This window comes from Mytilus galloprovincialis, chromosome 9, assembly GCF_965363235.1.
Source record: "Mytilus galloprovincialis chromosome 9, xbMytGall1.hap1.1, whole genome shotgun sequence".
Classification (NCBI taxonomy): domain Eukaryota; kingdom Metazoa; phylum Mollusca; class Bivalvia; order Mytilida; family Mytilidae; genus Mytilus; species Mytilus galloprovincialis.
In genome coordinates this window covers 61,457,502-61,475,644 of record NC_134846.1, presented here as the reverse complement: position 1 = coordinate 61,475,644, position 18,143 = coordinate 61,457,502, and the positions used below count along the sequence as shown (strand labels likewise).

Sequence of the window (18,143 nt, the reverse complement as noted above, 5' to 3'; positions counted from 1 at the left end):
ATTGATGAGAAAAGTTTGTATGGTCCTCCGGATCAGGTAAGATCAAACTTCATCGCAAGGTACAAAAACCTAGTTGATAACTATTCCGTATCAACTTCTAAATAAATCAAATACTAAACGATGGTCTTGAAGTATGGATTATGGGTACTGACGTTTATCATCTTAATACCGTGTTGTAGTATTCTTTTGTTTGTCATTATGAATATCACTGTTTAGTCTGTTTGATGATATCCATTTCCTCTCTGTTCAGACTCAATCTTTGAATCTCTTCTTCCCTAGACATCACCTGGTAATACAAAAGATAGGTTTAGCTAAACAGTCATTTAAGAATAAATGGATAAAAATATGGATGAGATATTTTGTAAAAAGCGATCTGCTACAGTCCCTTCATGACGCCAAGTGATAAGAAAAGCTCAATTTACGGGCTCTGTACTTATACATCCCGTCTTTGTGTTATTGTACTATGGTTAATATTTTATTTGTTTGCGGTTGTGCTTTGTCTGCATGCCTTATTGTGTTTCTTTGTTACATGTTTAGTTTAATTACTAGTATACTGATTGAGATTGTAACACAGTGTTTACTGCTGTGACCCTGTTTTTGACATTATTGCCTGTTGTGTCTTGTTAGAAACACGCGTCTGGCGTACTAAATTATAATCCTGGTACCTTTGATAACTATTGTTTATTTTATTTGCACATCGTTGTCAATATAATGAATTTTCATGCCACTGTCATACATTTGAGAGGTTAAGCTAACTTTAAAACTGGGTTTATTTTTATACTAGTATGTGAAAATGCACGTACTATGTTAGTAATATAACAGTTGATATCCATTCGTTCGAGGTTTTGATTTTGCCATTTGATAACGAATTTTCCGTTATGAATTTTCCTAGGAGTTCGGTATTTTTTTCATTTTTCTTTTTAATGAATGGCAGTTATTTATTTTGAATTTATTGAACCATAAAATTAATTTTTGACTCTTCACATTGAATAATCCGCGAAGCGGATTATGTTAAATGTGGAGAGTCAAAAATTAATTTTATGGTTCAATAAATTCAAAAAAAATTATTGCCATTCATTATAAATAAATTTCTATCAAAAATAAGGCTCAAAGATATATATTTTAATACAAATAACAACGTACACAGATGTTTGCGTATGAATACACAACGTTAGAGTGGGCGTGTCGCCATAAAAATTGATAACATTGAAAATAAAGCTAATACTTTTAACCAATCAGAAGACAGTAAATACACCAAATTTATTTATTTAAGCATCATTGCTTTGTTTACTATAATGTTCCGAGTTGAAACTAACCCACGATCCACCAGTATACTGTCACCTTTCTAAAATACAATGTGATTCAGCACATATGAGGACCAAGATGAATGTTTACATTGTATGTATTCTCTAGATTGGCACCTCTCTGTCATACAGTATTACGCGAACTGAAGGAACCTTTCCTTTGGAATCCGTAGGTATGTAGCTATCATGTATTTCTCTTGCTGGCCAAATTCTGACTTCTTATGAAGAGAATTTATCCAAGTTATTATCGTCCTAGATACGGTTGACTCAGAAATCTTCAACCAATGTGATAGGTCTATTATCTTCCTTACTACGTCGAAGTTTCGTCAATATTAAAAACAATTGAAATATAAGTGATCAGTTGGATGTCGAGCTGCACACTCGTAATTTAAATGAAACACAACTGGACCAAGACAATGAAGAAAAAAACATGAAGTGATCGTAAAATCAGAATCCAATATAATAAATGACAGCTTTGGGATTATCGTTATAGTTTTCTCAGAAAACTTTCCTGAAAAGGTTAATTAGCATTGAACCCCACCTTCTTAAAAGGCAATTCATCATCACCTTTTCTATCTCTTTCTTGGTTTCTCAGTTGCTGTCAACATCATCATCACATCTTTTTTGCATCATATCGCGGACTTATTTATGGTTATATTTATAAATTAACTGTTTACAAAATTTAGAATTTTTGAAATATTAAGGCTTTTCTACCTCATGCATAAAATACCTTAGCTGGATTTGGCAAAACTTTTAGGAATTTTGGTCCTCAATGCTCTTTAACTTCTTCATTTATTTGGCCTTTTTAACTTTTTTGGATTCGAGCGTCACTGATGAGACTTTTGTAGACGAAACGCGCGTCTGGCGTATGTACAAAATTTAGTCCTGGTATCTATGATGAGTTTATTTACAACCACTGGGTCGATACCACTGCTGGTGGAGATTTATTTCCCCGAGGGTATCACCAGCCCAGTAGTCAGCACTTTTGTGCTGACATGAATTATCATTGATATGGTTTTATTTATAAATTAACTGTTTACAAAATGAAATACTAAGGCTTTTCTACCTCAGGCATAGAATACCTTAGTTGTATTTGGCAAAACTTTTGGGAATTTTGGTCCTCAATGCTCTTAAACTTCGTTATTTATTTGGCCTTTTTAACTTTTTGGGATTCGAGCGTCACTGATGAGTCTTTTGTATACGAAACGCGCGTCTGGCGTATGTACAAAATTTACAAAATTAGTCCTGGTATCTATAATGAGTTTAATTACTCTAATTTCACGAAAAGGAAAGATTCATGAAAAATCGCGAGGCACAATTATTTAAGAAAACAGCTCATTAAAGATGAAAGACATATAGGACGACCAAAGAGTAATTACTAGACCTTTTGGAAAATATGAGCGAGGGAAAAAATCATGATATCACTAAATAATTCCAAATTTGGTGACTATGTTGAATGCATCTATCCCATTGAACTAGAGATAAAGGATACTACAGATACAGTTAAGTCGACCTTATATCTTGACTTACATCTAGAAATTGACAAAGAGGGTCGGTTGGAAACAAAACTTCACGACACACAAAAAAAGAAAAAAAGATTATTTCAGCTTTCCAATTGTGAACTTATCATTTCTAAGTAGCAACATTCCAGCAGCACCTGCAAACGGGGTATATAAGGTAGCAATACACAGTTAGAAGTTTAGTTTCGCATTATGGCCCCTGTGAATTTTTTAAATATGAAAGTTTTTGTACAATAAAATTGATTTTTAGATAATTGAAGAATAATATAGCCTTCTTAGTGGGTTTATATGAACATTTGAATGATTTTAACATGTTTTATAGGCCATTTCAATGATTGACAGTCCGTATTTTTCTATCCGTACCGTTCATAGGTCCATAAATTATTGTAGTGTTTATCAACAAAGATTTTGCGCTCGATCTTTTCAATTCAATTTTATGGAAAAACGAGCAGGAAGACATATGATTTTTTTTGGACCACTTGATAGATATAAACCTATGGATTCAGGAAAGGTATCACTGTAATTCATTGAAATTTTCCTTTAGACCAAATTTTGGAGACTTTTGTGACATGTTCACCCCCCTTTTTTGCTATATTTTGTATCTAAGAAATGCAGATTGTTGCCATGGTTACACCCAAAAGGGATTATATTTCACCCTTATGACCATTAGAAATCAAATCTATGGAAGATTCTCTTTCTACAAGTATATACATGTATAACACACATATAAAGCCTTCTTTGTTAGACAGGGGGAGAAAGAGGGTGTTTAAAAATTATGAGTGTCAATTTCAAGTTTTTTTCCTAACTGTGTATTGCTACCTTATGGCATTTTACAAAGCAAATTATTGCCTTTTTTTTAGACAAACATACCACAAAACTATTGATATTTAGGTTATAGATACAATTTTAAGGGAGAAACAACCTTTAGTATGACAATATATGTTAGTTTTGTTGTTTATTGTCCTTAGCAACCAATATAGACATTTTGACACAAAGACTTGGTTCCGTTATTAATTGATACTTTATTGGCTACCCCTTGGGAAAGAAGATTGCGCGTTATGTAGAAACCTTAGAAGGGAACGCTTTATATTTTTTCATGCGACTTAATCAAATTTATTATTTTAGCAAGTATAAAGTCACAATTTAGCATGAATTAAGCCCAATTTTTTCCCCGCTGTTATAAATAAATTCAGTATTGACTAAATTTTAACCAAGGCCTTGGTATGGTAATACACAACAAAATTGACATTCTAGAGCTTTAAAATAGCTTTTAACTTGTAAAAGTTGTCTACTGTTAAGGTTATTTTAGGTTTTTAAACAAGGAAAGACAGGCTTAGAAGGTATAGTTTTAGAAAATTGACTAAAAAAGGAGAAAATGTACTTTGACATGGCATGTTTCATAAAATCACTTTTTTGTTGCATTTCAGTGTCAACTGCTAACTTTCATAAAATATTTATTTCTGAACCGATTTTCAAAACAAGCAGGCGAAAATGCTCGTTTTAACTAGTAGAAAACAGAAATCCATTTAAAGTGGAATTGGGAAAAAAAATGTTAATCCTTAAGGTAGCAATACACAGTTAGAAGTTTAGTTTCGCATTATGGCCCCTGTGAATTTTTTAAATATGAAAGTTTTTGTACAATAAAATTGATTTTTAGATAATTGAAGAATAATATAGCCTTCTTAGTGGGTTTATATGAACATTTGAATGATTTTAACATGTTTTATAGGCCATTTCAATGATTGACAGTCCGTATTTTTCTATCCGTACCGTTCATAGGTCCATAAATTATTGTAGTGTTTATCAACAAAGATTTTGCGCTCGATCTTTTCAATTCAATTTTATGGAAAAACGAGCAGGAAGACATATGATTTTTTTTGGACCACTTGATAGATATAAACCTATGGATTCAGGAAAGGTATCACTGTAATTCATTGAAATTTTCCTTTAGACCAAATTTTGGAGACTTTTGTGACATGTTCACCCCCCTTTTTTGCTATATTTTGTATCTAAGAAATGCAGATTGTTGCCATGGTTACACCCAAAAGGGATTATATTTCACCCTTATGACCATTAGAAATCAAATCTATGGAAGATTCTCTTTCTACAAGTATATACATGTATAACACACATATAAAGCCTTCTTTGTTAGACAGGGGGAGAAAGAGGGTGTTTAAAAATTATGAGTGTCAATTTCAAGTTTTTTTCCTAACTGTGTATTGCTACCTTATGGCATTTTACAAAGCAAATTATTGCCTTTTTTTTAGACAAACATACCACAAAACTATTGATATTTAGGTTATAGATACAATTTTAAGGGAGAAACAACCTTTAGTATGACAATATATGTTAGTTTTGTTGTTTATTGTCCTTAGCAACCAATATAGACATTTTGACACAAAGACTTGGTTCCGTTATTAATTGATACTTTATTGGCTACCCCTTGGGAAAGAAGATTGCGCGTTATGTAGAAACCTTAGAAGGGAACGCTTTATATTTTTTCATGCGACTTAATCAAATTTATTATTTTAGCAAGTATAAAGTCACAATTTAGCATGAATTAAGCCCAATTTTTTCCCCGCTGTTATAAATAAATTCAGTATTGACTAAATTTTAACCAAGGCCTTGGTATGGTAATACACAACAAAATTGACATTCTAGAGCTTTAAAATAGCTTTTAACTTGTAAAAGTTGTCTACTGTTAAGGTTATTTTAGGTTTTTAAACAAGGAAAGACAGGCTTAGAAGGTATAGTTTTAGAAAATTGACTAAAAAAGGAGAAAATGTACTTTGACATGGCATGTTTCATAAAATCACTTTTTTGTTGCATTTCAGTGTCAACTGCTAACTTTCATAAAATATTTATTTCTGAACCGATTTTCAAAACAAGCAGGCGAAAATGCTCGTTTTAACTAGTAGAAAACAGAAATCCATTTAAAGTGGAATTGGGAAAAAAAATGTTAATCCTTAAGGTAGCAATACACAGTTAGAAGTTTAGTTTCGCATTATGGCCCCTGTGAATTTTTTAAATATGAAAGTTTTTGTACAATAAAATTGATTTTTAGATAATTGAAGAATAATATAGCCTTCTTAGTGGGTTTATATGAACATTTGAATGATTTTAACATGTTTTATAGGCCATTTCAATGATTGACAGTCCGTATTTTTCTATCCGTACCGTTCATAGGTCCATAAATTATTGTAGTGTTTATCAACAAAGATTTTGCGCTCGATCTTTTCAATTCAATTTTATGGAAAAACGAGCAGGAAGACATATGATTTTTTTTGGACCACTTGATAGATATAAACCTATGGATTCAGGAAAGGTATCACTGTAATTCATTGAAATTTTCCTTTAGACCAAATTTTGGAGACTTTTGTGACATGTTCACCCCCCTTTTTTGCTATATTTTGTATCTAAGAAATGCAGATTGTTGCCATGGTTACACCCAAAAGGGATTATATTTCACCCTTATGACCATTAGAAATCAAATCTATGGAAGATTCTCTTTCTACAAGTATATACATGTATAACACACATATAAAGCCTTCTTTGTTAGACAGGGGGAGAAAGAGGGTGTTTAAAAATTATGAGTGTCAATTTCAAGTTTTTTTCCTAACTGTGTATTGCTACCTTATGGCATTTTACAAAGCAAATTATTGCCTTTTTTTTAGACAAACATACCACAAAACTATTGATATTTAGGTTATAGATACAATTTTAAGGGAGAAACAACCTTTAGTATGACAATATATGTTAGTTTTGTTGTTTATTGTCCTTAGCAACCAATATAGACATTTTGACACAAAGACTTGGTTCCGTTATTAATTGATACTTTATTGGCTACCCCTTGGGAAAGAAGATTGCGCGTTATGTAGAAACCTTAGAAGGGAACGCTTTATATTTTTTCATGCGACTTAATCAAATTTATTATTTTAGCAAGTATAAAGTCACAATTTAGCATGAATTAAGCCCAATTTTTTCCCCGCTGTTATAAATAAATTCAGTATTGACTAAATTTTAACCAAGGCCTTGGTATGGTAATACACAACAAAATTGACATTCTAGAGCTTTAAAATAGCTTTTAACTTGTAAAAGTTGTCTACTGTTAAGGTTATTTTAGGTTTTTAAACAAGGAAAGACAGGCTTAGAAGGTATAGTTTTAGAAAATTGACTAAAAAAGGAGAAAATGTACTTTGACATGGCATGTTTCATAAAATCACTTTTTTGTTGCATTTCAGTGTCAACTGCTAACTTTCATAAAATATTTATTTCTGAACCGATTTTCAAAACAAGCAGGCGAAAATGCTCGTTTTAACTAGTAGAAAACAGAAATCCATTTAAAGTGGAATTGGGAAAAAAAATGTTAATCCTTAAGGTAGCAATACACAGTTAGAAGTTTAGTTTCGCATTATGGCCCCTGTGAATTTTTTAAATATGAAAGTTTTTGTACAATAAAATTGATTTTTAGATAATTGAAGAATAATATAGCCTTCTTAGTGGGTTTATATGAACATTTGAATGATTTTAACATGTTTTATAGGCCATTTCAATGATTGACAGTCCGTATTTTTCTATCCGTACCGTTCATAGGTCCATAAATTATTGTAGTGTTTATCAACAAAGATTTTGCGCTCGATCTTTTCAATTCAATTTTATGGAAAAACGAGCAGGAAGACATATGATTTTTTTTGGACCACTTGATAGATATAAACCTATGGATTCAGGAAAGGTATCACTGTAATTCATTGAAATTTTCCTTTAGACCAAATTTTGGAGACTTTTGTGACATGTTCACCCCCCTTTTTTGCTATATTTTGTATCTAAGAAATGCAGATTGTTGCCATGGTTACACCCAAAAGGGATTATATTTCACCCTTATGACCATTAGAAATCAAATCTATGGAAGATTCTCTTTCTACAAGTATATACATGTATAACACACATATAAAGCCTTCTTTGTTAGACAGGGGGAGAAAGAGGGTGTTTAAAAATTATGAGTGTCAATTTCAAGTTTTTTTCCTAACTGTGTATTGCTACCTAATCTCCCAATTGATACGATATTCCCGTGCTTGCATTTCCTATCATGATTTTCTTGATGGAGGGTTGCTGCTCACAAGGAAGCTATTAAACCAAGAGTTCCAAATGGTGAAGTTGAAATCATCCCTTCGTAAATTTTACGGACGCCATCACGAGTTGGTTGACCGTTATGGAATAACCGTTTCACAAATTTTATCGGATATGTTCCTTACGTCGTAACTACAATCTCCTTCCTTTTCATGAATGTGACCTACCGAATTAGACTATTTACCGGATTTGTTATAATATAAGCAACACGACGGGTGCCACATGTGGAGCAGGATCTGCTTACCCTTCCAGAGCACATGAGATCACCCCTAGTTTTTTGTGGGGTTCGAGTTGCTTATTCTTTAGTTTTTTATTTTGTGTCATGTGTACTATTGTTTGTCTTTTTTTCATTTTTAGCTATGGCGTTGTCAGTTTATTTTCGATTTATGAGTTTGACTGTCCCTCTGGTATCTTTCGTCCCCCTTTTACCTTACATCAACATAATGACAAAACACAGCTTGACAAAAAAACCTTCATGTTAAATGCCGTTTTGTATTATTATATTCACCAAAGCTCTCGAGTTCGTGTTGCTCATTGTTGTATTTTTACGGAGTATTTTGGGGATTTTTAGGGTGTTTTTTTTTTTTTGCGTCTCGTGATTTTGCCATGGTTTTGTGAGTTTTCCTTCCACTCATGGCTTTTAAATGTCGCCATAGTATCTCCAGTCTGTTTTTATAAAGCAAGTAGGTCGGCTTCTTATCATTTTTTTTTTAATATAAGCTGATAACTAAGATCTATCGAGAAAATCGCGCTGATTTTACTTTCTAACTGTCAACTGCACGTTCTTGGGAAAGAATTGACACATAGCCTATGACCAAACCTATTATATGTTTGTTTATGTCATAGGTTTAGTCAAAAATGTGTACCTGAAATCTGAACTGACCTCCGAACTGGTGCCTTTGAACCAAACCATCAATGATTCTGAAAGGAGGAGTACCCAAATATTGCATCCATCATTAAATTTGCATCGTCAAAAGTCGGAAGAACAGAGCTTTTGTTTAATTTCTTCAAATATTTTAAATAATTGCATATTAGTCCATGGTGACTCTTCATTTTTTAAGAAATGGATACTTGTAACATATTGTATTTGCTAATTTTAAAAATATGACGTTTTGATGACGTCACATGGCGACGTTTCCGTACATTTTGCTTCTTCCGTAAACACTTCAACTGTTGTTCAATACTGTGAACGTTTTGTGTATGTCTTAATATGTTTACCTATGTTGAAAGACGTGCAAGTGAATCTGATTATAGTTATCAAAGGTACCAGGATTATAATTTAATACGCCAGACGCGCGTTTCGTCTACATAAGACTCATCAGTGACGCTCAGATCAAAACAGTTAAAATGCCAAACAAATACAAAGTTGAAGAGCATTGAGGACCCAAAAATTCCTAAAAGTTGTGCCAAATACGGCTAAGGTAATCTACTCCTGGGCGTAAGAAAATCCTTAGTTTTTCGAAAAATTAAACGTTTTGTAAACAGAAAATTTATAGAAATGACCAATTAATTGATATTCATGTCAACACCGAAGTGCTGACTGATACAGGTTATACTGAGCACGTACAGTTGTACTTTGGAAGACGTAACCGTCAGCAGCCATATCCTCATGGAGTTGGTTATTCAGTTGTAACAGAGTTAGTGGAGCCACATTATAAAAGTTTCACCATGTCACAACAGACCGCCTCTTTACCAGTCCTAAACTAACACATGACCTGCTGGGTAATGGCACTTACTCCACTGGAACAGTCATAGCAAGCAGAAAGGGAATGCCATTAACGAGTTCTGTGCCATAGGGCCAATAAATTGGCCTAAGCAATATCTGAAAAATGCCACAGGGCCAATATTTTGGCCCTTAATTGGTAAAAATATTTTTCATATTTTACAACAACTACGGCTTTATGTCTTTTAAAAATGTTGAAAATAAGTTGGTTTGACAACTACGGCAGTTAAATTTAAATAATTCAACGGTTTTATTATGTTTACTGTAAACAATAGTTTGACGTTGACGTTTATTACGTCACTTTCACAACATCAACAGGAACCCGCGCTGGAACAAACAAAACGTAAAGTCATATATATGAAAATTCAAGTTTAAAAGAAAAAATGATTATTTCTTATAGACTTGAATTCACAGATTTTACGGCTGTAAACCATTTTAGAAAATCCTTCATACTATCAAAATCTTCATACGTGTTCTGCAATCAAATTATTATTTAAATGTTATAATAACAAAAGTAGGGATTGTCGGGCCAAAATTGAAAAAAAAACCTCCGAGAGTAACGAACTGTGGTCACAGCACATTGCATGTACAAGGAAAATCCGAGACGAACGAATGTAAACAAACGTACACTGATTATGGCTCTATCAATTCTCATATTTTTCATATGCTACTAGAACACACCCGTGATTGAATTAAAGTATATAACTATGCGCAAGTCTTATTTTAGTATTAGTATTGTCATCTGTTAAAGTCATGCCGATTATAAGATACACAGTTTTTCTCTGCTTTCAAGTCTTTCTGTTTGAACCCGTCGAACTGGAACTCATCAATTATTGGTAATATTAATAATTTAGAAAACAAAAGGTCCTGGAATGGAGTATTTTTTAATCAACAGCATTGTCCTATATAAGTTATAAGTAAAGTTGAATTCTTTGCCTCGCTGTTTTACGTCATGCCCACTAACAAATTAGTATTCGTATTGTTATCTTAGAAAGTCTAACTGATTAAAATACTACAATAGGTAACAATTTGACAATTTAGTAGTGTCAACCATGTGGTTATGACCCGTGTATATAGCATATTAATCCTGAATACAACGTTTGGTGGTGCGCCTGTCAGATGCGGAACGTACAGATAAGGTAATAGGTAACAGGTGAATATACTATTGGTATCGGTAGCGGACTCGACCCGAACTTCTTCATTATTGGCAATATTAATTACGTGGAAAACAAAAGGGCCTGGAGTGGTGTAATTTTTAATCTACACTTTGTACTATATTAGTTATATATAAAGTTGAATTCTGTGATTCGTCGTTTTTACGTGATGACGGCTGACAAATTGGACCTCGTAATTTTAGTATTATAGATACGCGTGCTATGTTTGATTGTGCCACAATCCGGTAAACTCCGGCAACACACTCGAAAATTAATAAGCTTGCATTCATTAACCATTGAATGAAATATTATTTGTCGATAATACGTTATAGATTCGTAATAAGTTTTAACAACGTGCATACATGAATTATTTCCGTATAATATCTGACTGGCATTTACAAGTTCTTCTATTAGCCTTTTCTAGGCATTTGCAAAATTGCGATTTTTCACAAATAGCAATGTAAGGAAAACTACGGGAAATTGCACGAATATGAAATTCGTCTTAGAATATATGACGTCAACGGGAGCGTTTCGAAATATGGCGAATATGGCAAATCCTTGGTTTCGTATTTTTCCGCCGGAAGAAATTGCTGAAGACCCCGAATTTATTGGTGAAAGTGGTGTCAAGAATATGCCAGACAGAGGAGCTCCTGCAATAGCATATTTTATGCTCATGTTTACAACCAATCTTATGAAGAAGATAGTCCTTGAAACAAACAGGTAAAAAAGTTCGCTATTCTGGCATTTCTGTCTTCATAAAACTGATCAAATATTATTGATAGAGTATATATATATTTTGTCATACTTTCACATGGAGGTAATTGAGTTGGTTCATAGCTTTGCTTTTCCTATAAAATGTACATGTATCTGTAGATATGAGTACAAATTTAACAGAAACATTTCCCGTCTGCATGTGAATTTCCTAAAATCTTATCTAATGATTATTTTTAACCTCCCCCGAAACCATCCCCATTTAAATAAATTAAAAAATAAATATAAGCACAATTTACCGATGTCTTAAATAACTAAAAAAGGAGTGAAAAGTCTAGTGGAATTATCAAAGTGAATACAACCAAAGGCATTATTGAAAATTGTTTCAGTATGAATATAAACTGCATAATAATGATCGTGTGTTACTACTTTTTCCTTGTTTGTGACTGAACGCAATTTAGGATCGTATATAGATGTCCAATTCTTATTTTGCCGCCGAAAATAATGTAATACTATAAAGACCTATAAACGTGTTTTTTTTTTAAACACCCCAAAAGAATCTTCATAGATCCTCAAAAATCTTGACAAAAAAATTTTCATAAACATAAAATTAACTGATCGCACCGAATCGGAATATTAACAGACATTTAAAAATATGATGCAGCTAGAAAAAATATTGAAATTTCCTCTGTATATCTGAGATATTTTTTCATGAACTTATCGATTAACTCGACTTTTGATTGATTTCTTATTCTATATTACAGTCCGATATGCGGTTTAAATAGAACAAAAGAATTCGACCTCTTGTGTTTAGAAGGTAGAAAAGTGAAATAAACTTTGTATACGGTTGTCAAGATGTCACAAAAGTTACTTTCCGTAAAGTCATTATAAATATTTGCATTCACGTTGTTTAATTTTCATATTGTACAATTGTTAACAGAGCAACTTGCAAACAATCGTTTTCAAAACGACCATAAGTCAAGCTGTTACGTCATTTAGGGGGTCTCCTTAAAAACTGCTACTTTTTTTTGCCCGACATAGAAAAAATCTGGGGAAAATTACAAAAATTGAGAAATAAATTGTCAATCGTTTAAAATCATTCCCAAAGTGGCACACCTAAAATTGACATTTGGGCGCAGTTTCAAAGTTGGATGTTATATGACGGGGTTTTGTTAATTAATTTACGCATCGAACACACCCGTCCTATATATGTAACATCACATGACTTTTAAGTGATTAAAACTTAATTTTTTTTAAATAATATTTGCATGTTTGACATGTTTTTTTCTTAAACAATTACATTTACACCGACAGTCATAGTTTCTGTATTATTTAAAAAAGTTTTGTTACTAGCAACTGGCAGAGATTTTATAAAAAAAATAAAATAAGTAATTTTATTGATTGTACTGTTAACTTAGACCATATATTAATGAAAAATGCAATAATTTAAGTAAAACTACTAAAAAAAAAAAAAAAATGGGTTCAAATATTTATGTTGCATACTATTATTTATCCATGGTGTTTTTTTATTTATCAAAATATTGACCTAACTTTTTTTACACTATTTACTTTCTCTAAATATGCTTAAACAGCATATTAAAGTATCTAATATAGTTAGAGCTACCAAAATATGAAAACAATTGTGTACATTTGCATATGATAAGATAAAACTGAGGCGTTGAATAGGGGTACCCCCATACGTTTTTCATGCAAATGTAAGAAAAATGTAACAAAAAACACATTATTTTCAAAATTTTGATTTTTATCACCATTAAATACACTTTTAAGACATATAACATGGAATATCTAAAAGTTAGTATTATCTAAAAGCCTATCTTGGCTAAATAACCGTTGAAATTAGCAAATTTGACAAAAAAGAGAGGATGGTCGGGTAACTGGGGGAACCAGAGATGCCTGAACCTGACGATGACGAATGGAAGTGATGGCAGTTTCCTAATACTCCTTTGGTACTCTGCTTTGTCTCAGGTTGATCCTCAAAGTATTGTTAAGTTTCATGAATCAGGTAGCATTGTACTGAGAATGTTCCTGGTCACATACATTATAAATGGATCCTTGAGTAGTGTATAACTATTAGAAACTCAAAGTCAATGATAAGTTCCAACTTATATTAAAAAGACATACATGTAGAATATACGCAATTTAACAGTGCATAGTCATGATAGTAAACAGACAGTATTACAATAAAGTTACAATACAGACTAAAAAATTCTTGACTTCGTACTGACTAAAATAATGCCTCCCCCCCCCCCCCCCTATTTATACTCCCCTAATTAACCTAAAAAATTACAAAACACTAAACTCCCTTAAGCAATGAAAAAGTGACACATAAACTAGTAGGGCTAGTAGGGCACTACAGCTCCAAGAGGAGGGCTGGTAGAGCACCTGGTAGGGCTTTGCGAACTAGGCCAACAAAACAGGAAATGTCTATCATTGAAAGTAAAATTTCAGTTATGAAACAAAGAACAACCTTGAAAAACATTTGGCTGACTAATTAAAACTGTCAAACTTATGTATAAATGATGAAACTTGTTAACACAACCTTAAAAAGAGCAAAGTAAATAATAACACTATTGCTATAACTGTTAATTAGACCGATGGTTTTACACTTGTAATTTTGGGGTTCTTTATAGCTTGTTGTTCGGTGAGAGCCAAGGCTCCGTGTTGAAGACCGTACCTTGACCTATAATGGTTTACTTTTATAAATTGTTATTTGGATGGAGAGTTGTCTCATTAGCACTCATACCACATCTTCCTATACAGAACTACATATAAAATCTTGAAAAGGGGGAGAATACACAAAATACAATATTCATTACACAAATATATACATTTCCACTTATAACAGTTACTGTACTATGTCAATGTATTTCCACTTAATGAAAAGTAAAATGAAACTTAAAAAGCCATCCTTTGGCTAAAACTGCATTAAAAAATAGCCATCCTTTGGCTACACAGCTTGTACATCCTTTTAAGTCTTTCAAAACAAGGCTTTCACTAATGAGAATGGAAAATCTGAAAAAGTAGGAAAAAAACTCATCAACATTAAGAAACCATAAGTGTTTTATTATACATGTATGATATTTGACAGAGTTGATTGCAAAGGGTATCACATACATCATGGAGCCTCCTTGTGGGGATTTTCATTGTGATTACTTGAGCGTTTTTATGACATTTTTTTATTAATTACTGGACCAAATATGTATTAATGTTTGTTCATCAGAAACAATATATAGTAAGAAGAAAGATTTCTCAATTTAAAAAGATAAGAAAAATATTAAACAGTTAAATGGACTGCATGTATTGAAATAAGTAGCTGTTGATCAAAGTATAATCCTGAACTTAAGATTAGTAGTAACACAACAGAAGTTAGTACAAATCATAAATTACAAAAAAAGGTATATATCATAAACTGAAAAAAAAATATGTATTAAATAAAATAGAGATATTGGTATTTATTTGTATACATCTATATTTCATTTTTGTCAAATTTGGGTAAACACAATCAAAATATGTACAAAAGAACCTAGCACCTCTGATTCTGTTTTTAAAATAAAGATAAAAATACCTCTGACTTGGTATTTAAAATAAATATATAAAAAAGACTATATAGCTATTCTTTAAATTGTTGCAACTAGAAATGTAATGGAGTTCTACATGTATTACGACAGACAAACCTTTATTAGTCTATTCTCAACAGATGAACCAAAAACCAGTAAAACCTGAATTCAGACAAATAATGGAATCTATGTTATTCAAAAATGGCCATCAGATACAGATTTTGTTTTTGTTGAAAGTATAACAATATACTGAAGTAAAATGAGGTCATGAAAGACAGGTTTGACTGATATAAATAACAAACAAAATAAAAATCCAAACCAAAGATAAACATGAACAGAACATATTGTGATCGCTTACATTTCACTGGTTGGCCACAACAATGCTAAGATCACCTTTTTCCATGTCTTCAACTAGGTTGAAGGCATAGATCGCATCATCCCTTTCATATTTTATATTGTACCACATAGAAAAGCCGGGTACCATAGAAATGACATATCCATTGTAAATGTTGCCATCACTAAATGAATGTTTTATAGTTTTCCCAACCAAGAGGGGTCTTCCCTGTGTTGCATTTTCATGTGTTGGTTCTTTTAGGGTGTCTTTGATCAATGTCTCGACATTATCTTTCAGTTGTTGAATAGTTAATTTTGTGTATTTTCCCCTTTCATTTAATTTGGAAAAATTATAAATCTTTTTGTCAGGATGTTTCTGTTTCAAAACAGTCTTACGGAATTTCAACTGAGCTTCTAAAGCAGCCCTTTTCTCCTTTTCACTTTTAAGGACGGAAAGACCTTCTTCCAATTGGTTTTGATTTTGCCATAGACCATAATAACAGACCATGTTAGTCATATCTTCAGCTTTCTGTATACGTTTCCTTTCCAATTCTTGTAACTGTTGCTGTTTCTGTTTTTGTACTTCTATTCTCTGTATTTGTATATCAGCTAACCTTGATCTGAATAACTGTCTTTGTTCTTTTCCTTCCTTCATGCTTTCTGTGATTAGTTTTTTTTTCTCGATCTCATCAAGTGATGCCAACCAGTGTCTAGTCTTATTATGTGAATACATTATAAAAGATTCATTGGTAAGAACAGTGGCATTTGGCCGGTACCGCAACAGCTGGTCTAGTTGTCCAAACACAAACTCAGGTAGCCTATTGTGTTTTAAAGCAGACTTACTTGATAACAAAGTGTACTCTTCTGGTTCCCAAAAAGTTCCACCAGGTAAATGATCTATTATAAGTCTGCTTAATAGTTCATGAATAGCCTGGAATAAATTTTGAACCATTGGAACAACAATTGCATCTACATCTGTATTTTCTTTTACTAAATCTTGCAGTAATTTGTCATCTGTACTTATGTCCGTGTCAAAAGGTGATTCTGTACCGTTACAAAACTTTACTGCTAATTCTGTATCTGAAACTCCTTTCACTAGAAAGTCTATTACCTGTTTATAAAACTTGTTCATTTCCAGTATGTGGCCTGGACTTTCAAGCAAACGCCACAATGGACCTGTTATTAGTTTTGAAATTAAACCAAAGCTTTTGCAGCCTGCAAGATAAAGATCTTCTTTAATATCAAGGGAAACTGCTCTAAGGAGTCCATTGTTAGTTCCATGAACTGTATCTAAAAATATAGACGCTAAAGTTTTGTGGAAATAGCATGCTAGACCAAGCACAAACACCAAGTTAAAGCGGTTGTGCTTAAAACGAATAAATAGGTTTTTTTCCCCCTGTTGCTTGAGGAATGTCATCCAAGCCATACTGGCACCACTTTTCTCATCTTCTCCAACAGCAAATACTTTGCACGCAGTTCGTATTAGTCTTAGTGTCCCACTTTCATGCCTATAAAATCTTTTTAGCTCTGGATAATGTGCAGATCCTATATCTTTACCCTCTAAAAAAGCTTCTTCAAATTTATAAAGGGCTTTTTCACATACATCTGCTATTCCAACCATTAAATGTAATCCACAAAAGAAGTTGTTCATCTTTGAGCAAAGAGCTTGCTCAGTGACATCTAATTTGTTCCAGTCCTCGATAATAAGTGGAAGAATCTCACGTCTAAAATTTTCCAACAAAACGTTGAATGCCTTTTCAGTGGAAGCTCTATCAGACATCGTGTTTTTCAAATGGCATAAAAGTTCATAGCCTGCTTGTTTCTCATTATCTTTCTCCTGTTCATAACAATGGTCAGTTATGTCTTTTAATATTTCTTTAAAAGTATCTAAGCAAGATTTTGAACTTTTATCAAGCATTTCTCGCAAGCCTAATACATAAGATGTCTTATTGTCATCAGTAACAATATATGTTTGTAGTGTTTTACCATACTTACGGGTCTCATCTGTATACAAAGTTGTATCGATTTTATTAGACAGAACATTGCTTATTTGTTTATGCGCAATAGCTATTTTGCTGTCTATCATTCTTTCTATAGTTCTAGTTGATGGAAGATTGTTTGGGATTTTACCACATATATCAGCAATTTGCTTTATGACAGGTGATATTTTCTCAATTGGCACTTTTAAATCGCTAAGGTTAATGACACATTCTATTGTTTTAGTATTAAATTTTTTAAGATCTTCATCATAGAGAATCAACTCGGGTGTGTCTTGTAGTAAAGATTCAAGATACTCAATACTTGTATGACATTCTTTTAATTCTTCATTTAATTTTCTGTCTTTATTTAACTCAGTTTCTTTTTCTTGCAGTGCACTTTTAGCATTACTAATTTCAATTGAAGTGGACTTAAGTTCCTTATTTAATTTTATTTCTGTTCTCTTTGATTCATAATACAAGTTTGTATACTTGGTAGACTTTTTTTTGGCATTATCAAGTATATTTTTCAGTAAAGTAGTTTCTGTAGTTTTCTTCTTCAGTTCCCTCTTTAAAGAATTTATTTCTAATTCATATTTTTGTATTTTTGTTGACTTTTCATCTTCACGATTGAATGACCTATCTAATTTTCTTTTCAATTGTTTATTTTTTTCACTGATTTGTTTAACTTTTTCTCTTCTATCTGACAATTTGAAA

At 32.3% G+C, this 18,143-nt stretch overlaps 1 protein-coding gene across 1 annotated transcript; it reads right to left on the bottom strand.

Annotated features, from left to right (window-relative positions):
* Positions 1–15,478: 15,478 nt before the first annotated feature.
* Positions 15,479–17,940, bottom strand: LOC143046441 (uncharacterized). Its single transcript, XM_076219603.1, has 2 exons — positions 17,919–17,940; positions 15,479–17,661 (listed from the first exon to the last, which is right to left on the bottom strand). Exons 1-2 carry the CDS (start codon positions 17,938–17,940, stop codon positions 15,479–15,481), a joined length of 2,205 nt encoding a protein of 734 aa, XP_076075718.1.
* Positions 17,941–18,143: the final 203 nt, after the last annotated feature.

Coding starts and splice junctions, on each gene's coding strand:
- LOC143046441 (XM_076219603.1), bottom strand. CDS start 17,940: ATGCCAAAAAAAAGTCTACCAA. Junction 17,662..17,918: donor GCCAAAAAAAAGTCTACCAA/GTATACAAACTT, acceptor CTAAAACAATAG/AATGTGTCATTAACCTTAGC.